This window comes from Oncorhynchus kisutch, linkage group LG3 (assembly GCF_002021735.2).
Source record: "Oncorhynchus kisutch isolate 150728-3 linkage group LG3, Okis_V2, whole genome shotgun sequence".
Taxonomy (NCBI): domain Eukaryota; kingdom Metazoa; phylum Chordata; class Actinopteri; order Salmoniformes; family Salmonidae; genus Oncorhynchus; species Oncorhynchus kisutch.
In genome coordinates this window covers 35,671,039-35,689,390 of record NC_034176.2, presented here as the reverse complement: position 1 = coordinate 35,689,390, position 18,352 = coordinate 35,671,039, and the positions used below count along the sequence as shown (strand labels likewise).

The following is an 18,352-nucleotide window of genomic DNA, read 5'->3' as shown; positions in this document are numbered from 1 at the left end:
AAGCTGCGTTGTCTTGGTTGTGTACTTAGGGTCGTTGTCCTGTTGGAAGACGAACCTTCACCCCGGTCTGAGATCCTGTGCGCTCTGGAGCAGGTTTTCATCAAGGATCTCGCTGTACTTTGCTCCGTTCATCTTTCCCTCGATCCTGACTGGTCTCCCAGTCCCTGCTGCTGAAAAACGTCCCCACAGCATGATGCTGCCACCACTATGCTTCACCGTAGTAATGGTACCAGGTTTCCTCCAGATGTGACGCTTGGCATTTAGGCCAAAGAGTTCAATTTTGGTTTCATCAGACCAGATAATCTTGTTTCTCATGGTCTGAGAGTCTTTAGGTGCCTTTTGGCAAACTTCAAGTGGACTGCCATGTGCCTTTTACTGAGGATTGGCTTCTGTTTGGCCACTCTACCATAAAGTTCTGATTGGTGGAGTGCTGCAGAGATGGTTGTCCTTCTGGAAGGTTCTCCCAATTCCACATAGGAACTCTGGAGCTCTGTCAGAGTGACCATTGTTTTTTTAGCCACCTATCTGACCAAGGGCCTTCTCCCCCGATTGCTCAGTTTGGCCAGGCAGCCAGCACTATGAAGAGCCTAGGTGGTTCCAAACTTCTTCCACTTAAGAATGATGGAGGCCATTGTGCTCTTGGGGACCTTCAATTCAGCTGAAATGTTTTGGTACCCTTCCCCAGATCTGTGCCTTGACACAATCCTGTCTTGCAGCTCTACGGATAATTCCTTTGACCTCATGGCTTGGTTTTTGCTTTGGTTTGCACCGTCAACTGTGGGACCTTATATAGACAGGTGTGTGTCTTTCCAAATCATGTCCAATCAATTGAATTTACCACAGGTGGATTCCAATCAAGTTGTAGAAACATTTCAAGGATGATCAATGGACACAGGATGCACTTGAGCTCAATTTCGAGTCTCATAGCAAAGGGTCTGAATACTTATGTAAATAAGGTATTTCTGTTTTCATTTTTTATAAATGTGTTAACATTTCTATAAACCTCTTTTCGCTTTGTCATTATGGGGTGTTGTGTGTAGACTGATGAAGGAAAACATTTATTTGAATCAATTTTAGAATAAGGCTGTAACGTAACAAAATGTGGAAAAGGTCAAGGTGTCTGAATACTTTCCGAAGGCACTGTATGTTGCTGATAACGTACAGACTGTAGCTTATGGTATACTGTATAGGTAAATACTGGATCTCAGCTAGAGTTTGGATTAATATGCTCCTGTACTGTAAGCCCTAAAACACCTCCTCAAAACTCAGAGGATAAATGTAGATTAGAAGACATTCAAGACCTGTGTCTCTGAGTGCCACACAGCACCGTTGTGTTGTCTTTGACTCAGATCAGTCAGCCTATTAAAGATTGTATTGATCTAAAACTCACTGGTTTAATGTAATCTTCCCTCTGTTCCACTCAGTAATGACCAACATGTGATGGACCAGACAGACATGGTCATTTGGACAGGATATGTGAAGCACTTTGAATACCTAAGAGGGATGCTGTATGCTTGAATCCAATGGGGTGCTGCTATACGCATAACTTATTGGTTTGGAGATGGCTATCCATACCACTGCTATTTTAAAGAATGTGACTGAACAAAGATGTGTGACATCAATTGTATGAGTTTGTGTGTCTGGCTGTTAAAATCTTGTGGTCTGTGGGTGTGTAGTGAGTGTGTAGTGAGTGTGATGATGACACATAATTAAGCAATAAGGCCCGTGTGGGGTGTGGTATAAGGCCAATATACCACGGCTAAGGGAGGTACGGCTAAGGGCTGTTTGTATGCACAACGCAACGCAGAGTGCTAGGATACAACCCTCAGCTGTGGTATATTGGCCATATACCACAAACCCCCAAGGTGCCTTATTGCTATTATAAGCTGGTTATCAACGTAATTAGAACAGTAAAAATAAATGTTTTGTCATACCCGTGGTATATGGTCTGATATACCACGGCTTTCAGCCAATCAGCATTCAGGGCTCGATCCGCCCAATTTATAACAGCAGATAGACCGCAACTGAGAGACGCCGTAAACAATACATTTAAGATCTGTCTGTCTGATTCAGACTGTTCAGTGATAACCAACACAACAAGCCACAGAATTCAACAACACAACACTCTGTACAAACATCAGCCCTCTTTAGGTTGAAGTTGCACTTTTCCCACAACACACACTGATCAATATCCACTCCTCCAGTACAGACACACAGAGACCGGGGCTGGCCCGGAATGAGCTGAAGTCCTCTGATTGGACAATAATTCCCAATGAGGAAGTGCTCTGCGCCCCTGATTGGTTAATATCGAATTAAAAACGGTAAAAGGAAGAAGAGAATCCTCTCTAGCGCGGTCGTGGATGTTGTTGCCATTGGAGGTGGTTGCCATGACAATGCTGCCTTCTCCTTTAAGGTTTGGTGCCCCGGGCCCCAGCCCTCTCACACAGATATCTCATAGGTGGTGCCACCCACCCCGGTCACCTTTTTGACATTACTGTGGCGGCTAGGGCTGAGAAGGTTGCCCTGGGCACTGGAGCTGTTGGGCCCTAGATGGCAGTCCGTTTGCCCATTCACTTTACTTTGCATCATGGCCTCTCTGAATGGGTAGAGAAAAACAAGAGGGCATAGTTATTTGAAGTGAGAACTAACTTTGCTTTAGATAGAACCCCCCCATGCACATGGATTATAAAACACAGAAAGTGTGTATTGTTCTTGCATGCATGTTCTGGTGATGTTAGTAGTTGGTGTTATGTCCCAGGAGCATGCAGGATGGAAATGACCATGACACTAGTTAGAGTAATGAAACACATGCCAGTGTCCCTGCTGGTACGGGCGTAAATTACCATGAGTGTTGTATTCATGACCCCAAAATCTGTATGAAATGTTCTGAAATAAGGGCTAAGGTAGGTTGGGTTAGAGCGCGGTTGCATGGTGCGGTGGGCCTCGTGGGGCATGGAGCGGCGACACAGCTATATTTGTGTGGCAGAAAGAGAGTTCTACATTATTATTCTGAAATGAATTCTATGGAAGCTGTGCTGTTTCCGTGTGTCTTTTGTTTCGGTTTTACTCCGTTACCAAACGTTTCCCTTTGGAAATGAGTTGTAAAAAGGAAGTGGGAAGGAAATCGACTGTGTGTGAATTGTGATGTCTTTTCCTGTTAAATAAAATATGATAAAGAAGACATAAGGGGTAAAATATGATAAACAAGACATAAGGGGTAAAATATGATAAAGAAGACATAAGGGGTCAAATATGATAAAGAAGACATAAGGGGTCAAATATGATAAAGAAGACATAAGGGGTAAAATATGATAAAGAAGACATAAGGGGTCAAATATGATAAAGAAGACATAAGGGGTCAAATATGATAAAGAAGACATAAGGGGTCAAATATGATAAAGAAGACATAAGGGGTAAAAATGATAAAGAAGACATAAGGGGTAAAATATGATAAAGAAGACATAAGGGGTAAAATATGATAAAGAAGACATAAGGGGTAAAATATGATAAAGAAGACATAAGGGGTAAAATATGATAAAGAAGACATAAGGGGTAAAATATGATAAAGAAGACATAAGGGGTAAGCCAATAGTGTGTTGTTAGTGATGTTGTGGGTTTGTATGGAGTTTCTGTAGGTGGTGAAAACATGCATAGAGAGACGTAAATGTTAATGTTGCCCTCCCAGATGGAAGGGATGGGACAGGAGGGAAATAAGCATGCAAACAGAAGGAAATGATAGTGGGGTAATGGAACTTTATTCATCCGAAAGACAGATCATTTAGAAAAATACAAAAGTGGACTCCTATGAAGGCAAAACATTTAAATCCAGTAACAGACACAGTACTTCATCTGGATAAAAGGGTATAATATCTCAAATATACTGTATGTACACAGCACAGGAGGCTTCTGAGGGGATGATAATAACAATAATAACAATAATAATAATAACAATTTAACTGGGGAGAACGGCTCATAATAATGTGAGCGGTGCAAATAGAATGACATCAAACACCTGGAAACCATGTGTTTGATGTGTTTGATTCCACCAACTCCGCTCCAGTCATTACCACGAGCCCGTTCTCCCCAATTAATGTGCCACCAACCTCCTGTGGTTTACAGAATAGACATGTTAACACCTAGCCTAAGCTCTCTGAGGCTAATTACTCATCCTGTGTGTGTGTGGGGGGGGGGGCTAGAGCCCATACACTGCTAGTTTCTTCCCAGTCAGCCAGCAGGGCTTCCTGTGGAGACTGAGGTCTGTACCCAGCCCCATTTCATGCACCCCAGGAGACGTTAGGAGGACGTTAGGATTCATACCTTGGGCCACCCAGGCGGGGTGAGTCTGTCCTCTCCAGGGCATGGATAAAGGAGAGTTTATGGTGGGTGTAGGAGGGGGATTGGGGCATGGCGGGGGAGTGGTGGGGCTGATGGGCTGGGGAGCGGTAGGAGGGCTCGGAGGCCCTTCCTCCCTGCATGCTGCTGTCAGTGTGCAAGGAGCTGGAGGAAGTCCTGGGGGCACGTACCAGAGAGGAGCCACCAGAGGAGCGCAGCACGGGGGTCCGCGGCCCGTAGCTCACCACCCCCATCAGGTTGTCCCTAGAGCCTCCATAGGCTGGGGGTGTGGGGCCTTTGGAGCTCGGGCCCCGGGGCCCGTCTGGGTAGCAGGCGCTAGGAGGCAGGCCGTACCCTCCAGGGCTGTCAAACATGCCTGAGTCCTGAGCCTGATTATAGGCCTGAGCCTGAGAGTGTCCCCCGTGGTGCAGCAGCAGCTTCTCCTTCTCCTCCATCTCCTTACGCTCCTGGATGGATGCCATGATGGTTTTGGAGAGGTTGTCGTAGCGCACCGGGGACGGGTCCCGGTCCCGGGGGGACTGCCTGCTCATGCTCATCCCTATCCCCCTGGAGCCCAACATGGGGCTGAAGCTAGGGGGGACCTGCTGCCTCTGGCTCTGCAGTTCAGGCCCCCGCACATGGCACATTTTGGTTGGCAGGTAGGGTGTGTGGAAGCCCATAAAGGGCATACCGGGGTGGGCCATGCACTCTGCCTCTGTGGCTGGGGAAATGCTGGGGTTGAGCAGGCTGTCATAGGAGAGGCTGCCGTTACGGTTGGACAGTGTGTTGGGGGAGAAGACGCTCTTGTAGGGGGTGGAGGTGGCGGTCTCGAGCTGCAGGGTAGGCAGCTGGCCCTTGTCCCTGCGCTGGTGGGCCTGCTTCAGGCTGAGGGAGCGGGAGTTGATGAGGTAGGAGTCCAGCTGCATTGGGGAGGACTGGAAGGTACGGTGGAGAGGGGCATTGTGGTAGTCAGGCAGGTCCAGGTTGGGCTCTGAGCGGTAGTCAACGTGGCAACGGCCCTCCTCCAAGATGGCTGACGCCTTATGGTGGTCATCTGGCATTACAATCTGACAAGACAAAACAACACAGAAGTAGTGAGAAATATGACTGGATTATTATTTTGACTAGCCATTTTATAATAAAAAGGGTTTTATTATATTTCACATTCACATCTGTGCAGGAATACAGTAAAACACTGGGAAAGCCTGTTTGCGATTACTATCAAATTCAGTCATTTAGTCTGACCTTCTCCCCTGCCGCGTTGTAGTGGACTTTAGGGATGGTGCCGAACGAGGGCCGGTACTTGTACATGGCCGGGGTTGAGGGGTGGGTCTTGCCAGTTAGGGAACTATCTGGAAGGGGAGGACAGAGAGGACAATGTTACTGTGTGAGAGAGAGCCAAACAGTCATCAGATCCCAGCACAACAATCAGCCTGTTGTCAGTTCAAATGATGTAAGCATCCAAATTTATGGTGTTAGAATTGATAGTGTTGTCATCAGAGCCTTTCACGGCTCATTATGCTGTGAAACTCTTTCCCTCAGTTCAAGCTAGGATCTTGGAAAGGCAAACAGGAAAGAATAGACATTCAGCAACTAACAATATACAGACAAAAATAATTGAAATCCTTGCTTTTATTTTTTTAGCACAACAGACAGTTGATATGTCCCACCAATGTTTTCAGGTATATCTTATGGCTCTGGCAGTGATTTTGTCATTGCAAATAATTCAGTAACATAAAACACCACCAGGTGGCATTAGAGTTACAGTGGGGGGAAAAAAAGAAACAGGAAGGTCCATACAATGAAACATGACATTCACTGAGTGTACAAAATCCTAATATTGGGTTGCTGAATGGCACGCATACACAATCCATTTCTCAAAGCTTAAAAATCCTTCTTTAACCCGTCGCCTCCCCTTCATCTACATTGATTGAGGTGGATTTAACAAGTGACATAAATAAGGAGATCATAGCTTTCACTTGGATTCACCTGGTCAGTCTATGTCATGGAAAGAGCAGGTGTTCCTAATCTTTTGGACACTCAGTGCTGATGTAGCCTTATACATACCATTGCAGTGCATGGGGAAAGAAACCTGCAGTGTATGTCATGTTTTGTAGCATGTTGTACTACAGTACCCATAATGCTCTGCAACTATATCCGGTTTATCTTACTAGACGTGTTCAAATAAAATAAAATAAAATGTTACTTGTCACATGCGCTGAATACAACCTGAAATGCTTACTACTTACAAGCCCTTAACCAACATTGCAGTTCAAGAAATAGAGTTAAGAAAATATTTTCTAAATAAAATAAAGTAAAAAATAAAATAAATAAATAAAAAGATAATAAAAAGCGAGTAGCAGCAGTGTAAAAACAAAGGGGTGGGGGGGCGGGGGGTCAATGTAAATAGTCCAGGTGGCCATTTGATTAATTGTTCAGCAGTCTTATGGCTTGGTGGTAGAAGCTGTTAAGGAGCCTTTTGGACCTAGACTTGGCGCTTCGGCACTGCTTGCCGTGTGGTAGCAGAGAGAAAAGTCTATGACATGGGTGACTGGAGTCTTTGACCATTTTTGGGCTTTCCTCTGACACCGCCTAGTATATAGGTCCTGGATGGCAGGAAGCCTGGCCCCAGTGATGTATTGGGCCGTACGGACTACCCTCTATAGCACCTTACGGTCAGATACTGAGCAGTTGCCATACCAGGCGGTGATGCAACCGGTCAGGATGTTCTCGATGGTGCAGCTGTAGGACCTTTTGAGGATCTGAGGACCCATGCCAAATCTTTTCAGTCTTCTGAGGGGGAAAAGGTGTTGTCATGCCCTCTTCACGACTGTCTTGGTGTACTTGGACCATGATTAGGTGTGGACACCAAGGAACTTGAAACTCTCAACCTGCTCCACTACAGCCCCGTCGATGTGAATGGGGGCCTGTTTGGCCTGCCTTTTCCTGTAGTCCACAATCATCTCCTTTGTATTTCTCACATTGAGGGAGAGGTTGTTGTTCCTAAAGCTAACACTGTGGTGTCCCATCTCCTTTTTTATTTAACCTTTATTTAACTAGTCAAGTCGGTTAAGAACAAATCCTTATACAATGGTAACAGAAGCAAGAGGCAAAACTGTCAAACCTTTACTATAGCCCACTCTCAATAGCTTGTTCACTTAAAAGGTTGATTTAGCACAAAAAGGCAGTCATTCATATGGACAGGGTCCTTCAGATAAATATTCATATTCTTTTCACCTTCTTCTACGGCAGAATTCCACCTAGAATACAGTAACATAGAGAGGGAGTGATTCATGCTGTAATTATCTCCTCACATTCCCCTGAACACATCTCACCCCCCACACTCACAGTCTGGAGCAGATTCACTGAACCAGGCCCGCTCACGACAAATTACACCTAATTTCTCCTCGCTGATGAAGAGTCCTGCCACACTGGAGTTCATTCATCAAGCCCAACTATCTATATAAGTCATGACTCTAGCACTCAAATGAGATGGAGCACTTTTAAGGGGCCAGAGAGAGCAGTTTGGTTCAAAACACCAGAGAGAGAAAGGAAAGAAGGGGAAAGAAAGAGGGCGAGAGATAGAGGGGGATAGAGAGAGAGAGAGAGAGAGAGAGAGAGAGAGAGAGAGAACGAGAGAGAGAAAGAGAGAGAGAGGAATGTGATGATTTTGCATAGAGTGCTCATTACGTGCTACTTGCCTTTGCTGGATGTCAGCTGGCTCTTCAGCTGGTTGTAGCGGTCTGCTTTGGGGGGCAGCGGGGGCTGGGTGTCTAGGCCTTTATCATCCAAGGCCAGGCCATCCAGACTGATCTTGGACTGGAGAGGGGGGAGGACGAAGGGACGAGGGGTTTAATGTGGTCTTGAAAGTCAACAGCAGGTGGAGGAACAGAATGGGGAATAGGTCTAGGGATAGGACTGGGGACAGGGCAGGGTACAGGACAGGGAATAAGGCTAGGAATTAAGTAAAGGCACTGATTAGGAATAGTTCAGTTGAAGAGGACTGGAAAGATGACTAGGGGAAAGATGGAGAATAGGACTGGGAATAAAACTGTGGATAGAACAGGGCATAAGACTAGACAACGAAGACTGTTGTGTCTACTGAATGTACTGAATCTTACTTTAGACCGGAGGATACTGGTGTGGATCCCGTTGTCGCTGACCTTGATGCTGATCTGTCTGTCAGAGAGGTCTGGTCTGATGAAGGGGGGCTGGATGGAGACAGGGGGCTTCTTCCTGGGGTCCACACCTGTGTACCTGTATAGAGGAGAGGAGAGACAAGAGTTGACTTATCATATGAGAGTTATGTGACAATGACAGAATATGGCAAGACAGCACAAACAGATCTGGGACTCAGGCTATACGGGGGTATTGGGGGCGGCTTCGATGGCTGATAACGATTAGAACAAAACTGTTTCATCCCCACCCGGGTATCGTCTCTCTGCGGCTATCTACGCTGTTCATTTTAGCAGTGTAATATCTCCCAAAAGGTATTTTTAATCTGGCTGCTGAATATGCGAATATGCGAAAGTGTGTTTGTGCTGTGCTTGATTTCCCCTTCACTGTTGTTCTACAAAGTGATTCAATTCTCCAAGCCATCTGCCTTCCCCCAGGGGTAGCTGGCTTCATCCAGGCAGAACAGGATACACCACACACATACACACACATACCCACACATACGCATACGTACAAAAGCACGTACAAGCGTCTCACTTTGGACATTGTCGCAGTTCTGTCTCAGCTGTCCACTCAGAATGATTACAGCAGAATTGGTACCGTAGCATCCCCCTGGTCGACTTTTTAATGGTCAGTCTGTCCAGCTCCCACCACCACCCACACACCCTTCACGTAGGAATCCATGTCCTCCTTACCTGGGCACCAAGGGAGCACATAGGACATACTTGATGTTGCCACAGCAACCCTGCGTGAAGGGATTTACTCCTCCACGGAACTTGCCCGTCACCTGAGGAACAGAATGCGTTGTTAAAGTGGGAGGAAGAGGAGACCCGAGGCCAGAACACACACACACACACACACACACACACACACACACACACACACACACACACACACACACACACACACACACACACACACACACACACACACACACACACCTAGAACTAGCTAGCGGATTTGAGTTGGCAAGTGAAGATGCAATGCTGATATTTTGTCCTGTACGATACATGATATAATGTACTGTATGTGAGTGTGTGTCTGTGTCCTCGTAAGTTGCTCTTGGGCGGGCCCCGTCTCACCTGTTCGTTAGTGGTGCGACCTCTGGCGACAAGGACCATATGGAAGCCTGTCAGGCCCATGACTGGAATGAAGAAGAGCCCTGCTATACACATCACCACCAGACTGGGCACACACAGTCAAGGCATGCACAACATTTTCTGGATCCATTTTAGCAGCTGCAAACCAACCAGAACTGCCAACAATGACCGTATGGCTGCAACTGAGCCATTCAGACAACCCTTTTAGAGGAACAGGCATTTCTGTACACAACCATCAAACATGTTCATACTTCACCAGCAGGGATGTGGTTCATCTGACAAACCATACAAAATGAGGGGTTCCAGTCTAGTGGTCTATCTTAATGCTTAGACACACTTTTCCACCAGGCCCTTCAGAACAGAACACAAAAGGCACTAGTTTTGTTATGGGTGAAATAAGACCCGGCTGGCGGCAGTGTGGAAGGATACGTGATGGTAGTGTGCAGCGTGCCCAGCCGCTCCATGTGGTGCAGCACGAACAGTAGGCCGAAGGAGAACACGCCGACCATGTGGATGCTTAGCGACAGCAGGAACAGGAAGAAGTAACGGTAGTTCCTGCGTCCGATGCAGTTGTTCACCCAGGGGCAGTGGTGGTCAAAGTCCTGGGGAGGGACAGAGAGATGGATGGGTGTTAGACGATGGTCATAGGGCCGAGTGGAGATGAGCAAGATCAGACTCTATACTACATGATGAAGCTCTTCGGTGCATTCAAACACTCAACAGAGATGGTTCGATCAATTCCATAACCTCTGATTGCAAGTCAGATTTCTGAGGTCAGTCAGGGATTTTTTTCATGAAAATCTAATTTAGCTGTCTTTGATGTCGCTTTTGGTTGCAGTTGAGTATCTACTGAAGAACACTGCATCATTGGAAGTGGAAGTTGTTTGGCTGACATATAGTAGGCTACCTCACAACCTTCAGTTCAAAGTCAGATTTGACCTCTTTCATGGAGTGTTAGACTGTACATGAAAGAGCGAGGCAGAGCCACATCAGTAGGTTACTGGGGGAAGCCACACAGCTGGAGAATGCCACTTCAAATGGGAAAAAAAGTTATGAAACCAATATTCTATATTACCGAATACTGCTTGGATATGGTGTAAAACATGATGGAAATCCAATAATGAATAATATTGTTCACAGACAGTTGATTTAAAGGTCTTATCTGTGAAAACATACCAGTCAGTTGAAGTGGACACAAATAGCAACAAGGCTAACACCACATTGTACTGTGAACAGCTGATTACTGGGCGTTTGAGTGCGTGTGGCTTACCTCCACGCAGTTGTCACACACGCTGCAGTGGGAGCAGCGGGGCGGTCTGTAGAAGTGACAGGTGGCACACCACTTCATCCGGACCTGAATTCCCTTGATCTCCACGTTCTTGTAGAGAGGCGCCCGGAAATCATCGTCCTTGTCCTCGTCCTCCTCCGCTGTGCCGCAGGGTGAGAACACACACATCATTAGCAGGAAAGTACACTCACACACACACACACACACACACACACACACACACACACACACACACACACACACACACACACACACACACACACACACACACACACACACACACACACACACACACACACACACACACACACACACACACACACACACACACACACACACAAATCTGATTTATATGATTCCATTTGACAGGGGCAACAGGAGGTAGACTTAAATAAGCTAGCTCCCATGGTTAGCTGTCTGTACAAATGTACATTTTATAGACACAATGCACTCTGTAGCCCACACATTTGGCATTTAAACAAGGTAGTGAACAGTAATGTTTAAAGCCCAGGAGGCTGGCATTCAGAGAATGACTCAAAATCCCATTCCAGCCACACCGCTGGTCATTGCACCGCTGCGGTCGTTCAGAAAAAGTACATTTCCACAGGTTTAGTGGAACTTTGCACAACTAGCCACTTTAGGCTTAGTGAAATATTTCTATTTCTATGCAGAGTCTATTGCTCCGGAGAGAGATGGAACGGAACACGTGATGTCTTTCCGTTCATCAAAGAGCCCATTCAACCTGAAGGAGGATCATCACGGGGCTCCATCTAAATACACATATTACACCTGTTCAATACCTGGAGGGAGACGAGTAAGAACAAATACACTCTGAACACGCACACACATCCTACTGGGAGACATATCTGTTGTTCTGAGTCTTAGATTTAAAAAGGTAACGGACTGAGAAACTGAATGAAAACATCTCCCCTGCAGCCTGCTCTTTCAAAACAATCCTCAGCAGACATATTAATGAGAGGCTTTATCATCCAATAAACAATAGAAGGCTTTATATTTAAAGGCCTTATATTACAGAATAATACTTGGTAGCCACATTCACTGTACCGGTCAAAAGTTTGGACACACCGACTCATTCAAGGGTTTTTCTTTGTTTGAACTATTTTTCTACATTGTATAATGATAGTGAAGACATCAAAACTATGAAATAACACATGTGGAATTATGTAGTAACGAAAAAAGTGTTAAACAAATCTAAATATATTTTAAATTTGAGATTCTTCAAAGTAGTCACCCTTTGCCTTGATGACAGCTTTGCACACTCTTGGCATTCTTTCAACCAGCTTCACCTGTAATGCCTTTCCAACAGTCTTGAAGGAGTTCCCACATATGATGAGCACGTGTTGGCTGCTTTTCCTTCACTCTGCGGTCCAACTCATCCCAAACCATCTCAATTGGGGTTGAGGTCGGGTGATTATGGAGACCAGGTCATCTGATGCTGCACTCCATCACTCAAGTAGAACTTACACAGCCTGGAGGTGTGTTGGGTCATTGTCCTGTTGAAAAACAAATGATAGTCCCACTAAGCGCAAACCAGATGGAATGGTGTATCGCTGCAGAATGCTGTGGTAGCCATGCTGGTTAAGTGTGCCTTGAATTTTAATTCTAAATCACTGACAGTGTCACCAGTCAAGCACCCCCACACCATCACACCTCTTCCTCCATGCTTCACTTTGGGAACCACACATGCGTAGATCATCTGTTCACTTATTCTGCGTCTCACAAAGACACGACGGTTGAAACCAAAAATCTCCAATTTGGACTCTAAATGTCCATTGCTCCTGTTTCTTGGCCCAAGCAAGTATCTTCTTCTTATTGGTGTCCTTTAGTAGTGGTTTCTTTGCAGAAATTCAAACATGAAGGCCTGATTCACGCACGTCTCCTCTGTACAATTGATGTTGAGTGTCTGTTACTTGAACTCTGTGAAGCATTTATTTGGTTGCAGTTAACTCTAATGAACTTATCCCCTGCAGTAGAGGTAACTCTTCCTTTCCTTTGGCAGTCCTCATGGGAGCCAGTTTCATCATAGCACTTGATGGTTTTTGCGGCTGCATTTGAAGAAACTTTCAAAGTAGTTGAAATGTTCCGGATTGACTGACCTTCATGTCTTGAAGTAATGATGGACTGTCGTTTCTCTTTGCTTATTTGAGCGGTCCTTGACACAATATGGATTGGTCTTTCACCAAATAGGGCTATCTTCTGTGTACCACCCTTACCGTGTCACAACACAACTGATTGCCTCAAACGCATTAAGAAGGAATGAAATTACACAAATGAACTTTTAACAAGACAGACCTGTTAATTGAAATGCATTCCAGGTGACTACCTCATGAAGCTGGTTGAGAGAATGCCAAGAGTGTGCAAAGCTGTCATCAAGGCAAAGGGCGTCTACTTTGAACAATGTCAAATATAAAATATATGTAGATTGGTTGAACACTTTTTTGGTTACTACATGATTCCATATGTGTTATTTCATAGTGTTGATGTCTTCCATATTAATCTACAATGTAGAAAATAGTACAAATAAAGAAAAGCCCAGGAATGAGTAGGTGTGTCCAAACTTTGGACGGGTACTGTACGTCATACATGATTCACACCAATTACAGAGAAGGTCACAACACTCCTAGAAGCAGGGATTTAACTGCAGTTTGTGGAGGCAGAAGTTGTACGATTATCCATGTGGCCACAGGCATCTCACTATAGTGGGCATACGTTTCTCTCTGTAACACTTGGCCTCTCTCTATAAAACTACTGCTGCTCTCCCCTCGATCTCCATAGCAACCACAGTGAGGAGAGACCAGAAGGACACTGTCATTTCAGGGACATAAACAGTGACCTGGCTGTGCCATATGAGCCCTAGTAATTGTTACCTGTTTATGGGGGGAAGATCATTTCTTAAAGACATGTGCTTATCATTTTACAAGCACGTTACAACGATCATTACTAAACATAGGGGCCGGGCTGTCCACCAGGAGAATGCATTGGGGACATATGATGTGCCACAGCGCAGATTATACAGTGGACGACACACACACACACACACACACACACACACACACACACACACACACACACACACACACACACACACACACACACACACACACACACACACACACACACACACACACACACACACACACACACACACACACACACACACACAAACACACACACAAACACACACAGCCTCGACCAGGGCTTGGTCGCTCAGTCACAGGCCTGTATGTAATGCACAGCCTGGTGCAGAGAGGGCACAGTTATTTTCTCCAAAAGGTTGTCTTTTTGAGCTAATGGGTACTGAGAAAACAGAGATGAGAGAGCGAGAGAGAGCGAGAGAGAGCGAGAGAGAGCGAGAGAAAGAGAGGGAGAAAGAGAAAGAGAGAGAGACCCATTTATCTCATACAGACCAATACTGTCAGTGGTAAGGGGCACTGACCTCTGGGGAAGACTCCAGGGTCCATGAAGGTAGCCATGCTGAAGTTGGCCAGCACAAAGAGGAAGACGACGCCATTGTAGAGAGGCACACCGGGGGAGATCGCTTTGGTCAACCAGGGGCACCTGCAGAGGAAAGAGCGAGAGGACAGCCGTTAGGATCCTCCACTCATAGTTCATTCATTATTGATGTACCAAACATATGTGCACACTTGGATGCGCACGCACGCACGCACACAGACACACACACACGCACGCACGCACGCACACACGCACACACACACACACACACGCATTGTCGAATACCGATACATATTGATAGAGGCATGTAATCAGCCTTTGAAATTAGGGAGGGAGGGGATGCAAATAGGTGACTGGTGCACGCCCCTCCCCCACACCATCACCTCAACCACACACACCACCTCACAGAGCCTCACCCACACACAGTCAGCAGTGCAAACAAGATTTTCAGCATCTTTAATCCCACGCAAATAGGAAAACAGCAAGCCTTGCAAAAAGGCGGACATGGTGTAAAGCTGGAATTGCTTCTTCACCTCTCGAGATTCAGAAATAATAGCAATGGCATCATCAGCTATGGGACAGATCAGATCTCCTCTCAGCCTCAGATATGTCAATGAGAGATGATTACACATGAGGACAGGACTGTACTGGAGTCCAGAGCTGCGCTATACTACAATGTCTAACATTTCCTGGAATTACAGAGGAAGTTGCAAGACAAATAGACTGGACAGGGAGACAGACAGACAGTTGGCAGAGGTAGTGTGTTGCTGTTGTGGATGGTACACACAACCTAACATGCTACCTCACTACATAAGGCTCCAAGGTTTTCCAGAAATCCTGTTTGAAAGATTGCTGGAATCAGGAGGGAATTAACAGAAAATCTCTGAATCCCCAAACTGGGATTTATGGAAAACCTAGTCCAGGACTAAAACCGAATCACTTAGACATTTTGTGTGTCAAGCTTGACTTTATCCACAGGCTTATTCATCATCACGTACTGGGAAATATGCACAGATACCTGCAACAATGCTGCTTTCAAGAATAACAATTCCAATTGTTTAGCACTGCTCTCATTTTCAATGGATATGTGGGCTGAAATGTCAAGACATTGTATTGACCCAGGAAAGGTCTCTATGCCTCATCGTTTCTGCAGGGTCTCCCTCTAGAGGCCCACCTGAGCCACAATGCAGAGCCGGTTAACTGTAGTCAGCCATAGACAGAAAGTAAGAAAGAATGACTGGGTTTTATGTGGCTGTAAATGAGTGAGTGGTGTTAGTGTACACAACATGAATAAATTAAATGTCTCCTGGGGGAGGCAGCGGTTTCGAGGAAGCGCCTCTTCGATCATGCCCGCTCGATCAGCGTTACTGCTTTACACACACAGTGCACACATACTGTATGCACACACACACACACACACACACACACACACACACACACACACACACACACACACACACACACACACACACACACACACACACACACACACACACACACACACACACACACACACACACACACAGCAACGAATTCCTGGTATCTGCTCATGGTGATGATCCTCTTTCCTTCCCTGCCTCTCCCTCCCCCCTATGCTCTGTTCAGTTATTCAGAGTGGAGGCTGTACTGTAGGTTGGAGAACGGGCTGCTGTGCTAGCAGGCCTGGGTGAGCATGGCCACAGTCACAGTGAGCTCCAGCCCCCAGCACCCAGCCTCAGCTCTGGGGGAGGGCCAGTCAGCCAGCAACATGGACCAGAATTACCACCTGTATCAGTGCCCATATGTAGGTAATCTCTTCCCACAAGTGCTGCGAGTGTGGTAAAGCAAAGCTATATCATGTGGGGAACACCAAGGAGGGCAGTATAGGGAGAGAGGGAGAAAGAGTCGTATAGGAGTACAGTCCACTGGTCGACCCCTGCCTTGCTTTAACTTAATAATAATATAATAATAATAATGATTAAACATACAGCCTAAAGCTTTACAGTGGTTTAATGTGTGTGACCCAGTTTGGCCTTTGACATAACCCATTGGCAATGGTGTGTGTATGTGGGTATGTGTGTATGTGTGTGTGTGTGTGGGTGTGTGTGTGTGTGTATAAGCACCTGTGTGTGTGAGAGAGTGACCCAGCTCGACATTTAACCCCCCCGTCTGCTATAGTGAAACTAACCGTGGCGGTCCGAGTCAAACACTGTCACAAGGTGAGACAGTACGCTGTGGCCGGCTGGCTAGCTGGCTGGATGGCCTATGCAGATGCAAACCAGAGTGAAACAATCCAGAGCTTTGTCTGTCAGTGAACTGCGTGAGGATAGAACACAAACAGCAGCCATGGATGCAGGGGAAAAGTTAGGTTAGTCAGCCCCACCAATACTAATGATCTCTCCTCTCACATAACAACACCATACAGTCCTTAGCCTACTCACTTCTAACAACATGGGTTCAGTTGGGGGGTAACAGAACATAGATTGACTAAGTTCTACCAAATGAACTTGGGAGACATAGCCTGGGAGACGTTAGTTCAGCTTCAAATAAATGATCAGGGACAAGTAACACATTTCAGCAGCTGTTCCCCCACCAATAAAATCCCTGGACTACGAATGATGTGTTTTGCCCACAGTGATAAGAACAAGGAGAGAGCCAAACAAAGCACAACCATTTCAGCTGAAAGAGCATTTTAAGAGCCCAGGAGCAGACCACACAATGGGCGGAAAATGTGATTCAGAGACATTTGTTAATTAAGTGGCAACAACGCCAATCACAAGTCTGTTTTACAGTAAACGTAGGCACAATGCTAAAAATAAAGTAACAAATTACACAAGTTGTCAAATGTTTAAATTAAGTTTTCCCTGCTTTGGCGACTAACTGAACCTATTTTACCTATAACAGGGAGTCCCACTGACACCAAGGTCTCTTTTGCTAGGGAGCCCTGCATCTTACAATTACACAACAAATTACACATAGGAAATACACCAGAAAGCAATACAAAGAGAATACAAAAATACTAAACACACTCATGAAAAACAATCCCATTCCTCAAAGAGGTCTTCAAATCAACACTGAACTGCCCGAAAGGCACCAATGCATCTAATTGTGGGGAACTCTGAAGATTGTTCCGTACATGGGTTGCAAAACCTGTCACCTATGATAAAACCAAGTGCACTATGGTAAACTGCATCCAAGGACGTTAATGAAGTGGCAGCTGCATTCATGTAGATGATGTTGCCATAGTCTAGTACCGAAAGCACTGTTGGGGAAGCTACTCTGAAAATATAGTTTCAAAAAGTGACCAATTACATCATACTAGAAGAAGTTAATAAGTTATCATTTAGTAAATTTGAAATGTCAGACAACACATTGCCAGGTCAGATAACTATGTAGTCCTACTTTTACAGAATGTGTTCTTTTGCCTATTAAACACAAGAGCTGTTTCAAGTGAACATTATGCAGGTCTGATGCTCGAAAAAAGAATGGGAATGACTAGTGTTTAGTTCCAGTAGTTAGATACACCACTACATTGAAAAAACAACAAGTGAAAAGACTACCTAGATTATAATTTAGTTCAATTACCACCAAACTACTGCAAAATGTAGTTAAATTATTACTTGAACTACGTGTATTTCACTATTCCCCAACACTGACCGGAAGGAACGTGAACTAAATGATCTGCTTTCTACTATTTAGTGAACGACATGACTTATTTCTATAGAAGCCCATTTTTATTCTCAACTTCTTAGTTAACTATTTAAAAGACAGCTTATCGTCTATCCAAATGCCCAGATCTTTGTAAGCAGGGACATGATTAATGTGGGTACCATCCAAGGTACATATGCGTAAATCATTAGTCATTTACAGTCAACCTAGAGGTTTACTCTAATATGGTTAGATTAACTCTTATAGCATTAAATCATTAGTCAGGCTAGAGGCCCACTGCTGGTGCCAAAAGTGTTCTAATGTAATGAGTCTGGCTCTAGAACCTGATCAGTGG

At 45.3% G+C, this 18,352-nt stretch overlaps 1 protein-coding gene across 1 annotated transcript in view; it reads right to left on the bottom strand.

Annotated features, from left to right (window-relative positions):
- Nucleotides 1–1,056: 1,056 nt before the first annotated feature.
- The window catches only part of zdhhc8b (zinc finger DHHC-type palmitoyltransferase 8b), an 88,878-nt gene continuing 71,582 nt past the window's right edge, over nt 1,057–18,352 (bottom strand). Inside the window, exons 2-11 of the mRNA XM_020473903.2 lie at nt 14,354–14,475; nt 10,879–11,036; nt 10,038–10,210; nt 9,591–9,693; nt 9,204–9,295; nt 8,454–8,589; nt 8,034–8,151; nt 5,578–5,684; nt 4,318–5,399; nt 1,057–2,596 (exon numbers count right to left, since the gene is read on the bottom strand). Coding sequence (XP_020329492.1) covers nt 2,440–2,596; nt 4,318–5,399; nt 5,578–5,684; nt 8,034–8,151; nt 8,454–8,589; nt 9,204–9,295; nt 9,591–9,693; nt 10,038–10,210; nt 10,879–11,036; nt 14,354–14,475 — 2,248 coding nt within the window. The 3' untranslated portion in view covers nt 1,057–2,439. The remainder of the gene's footprint in view (nt 2,597–4,317; nt 5,400–5,577; nt 5,685–8,033; nt 8,152–8,453; nt 8,590–9,203; nt 9,296–9,590; nt 9,694–10,037; nt 10,211–10,878; nt 11,037–14,353; nt 14,476–18,352) is intronic.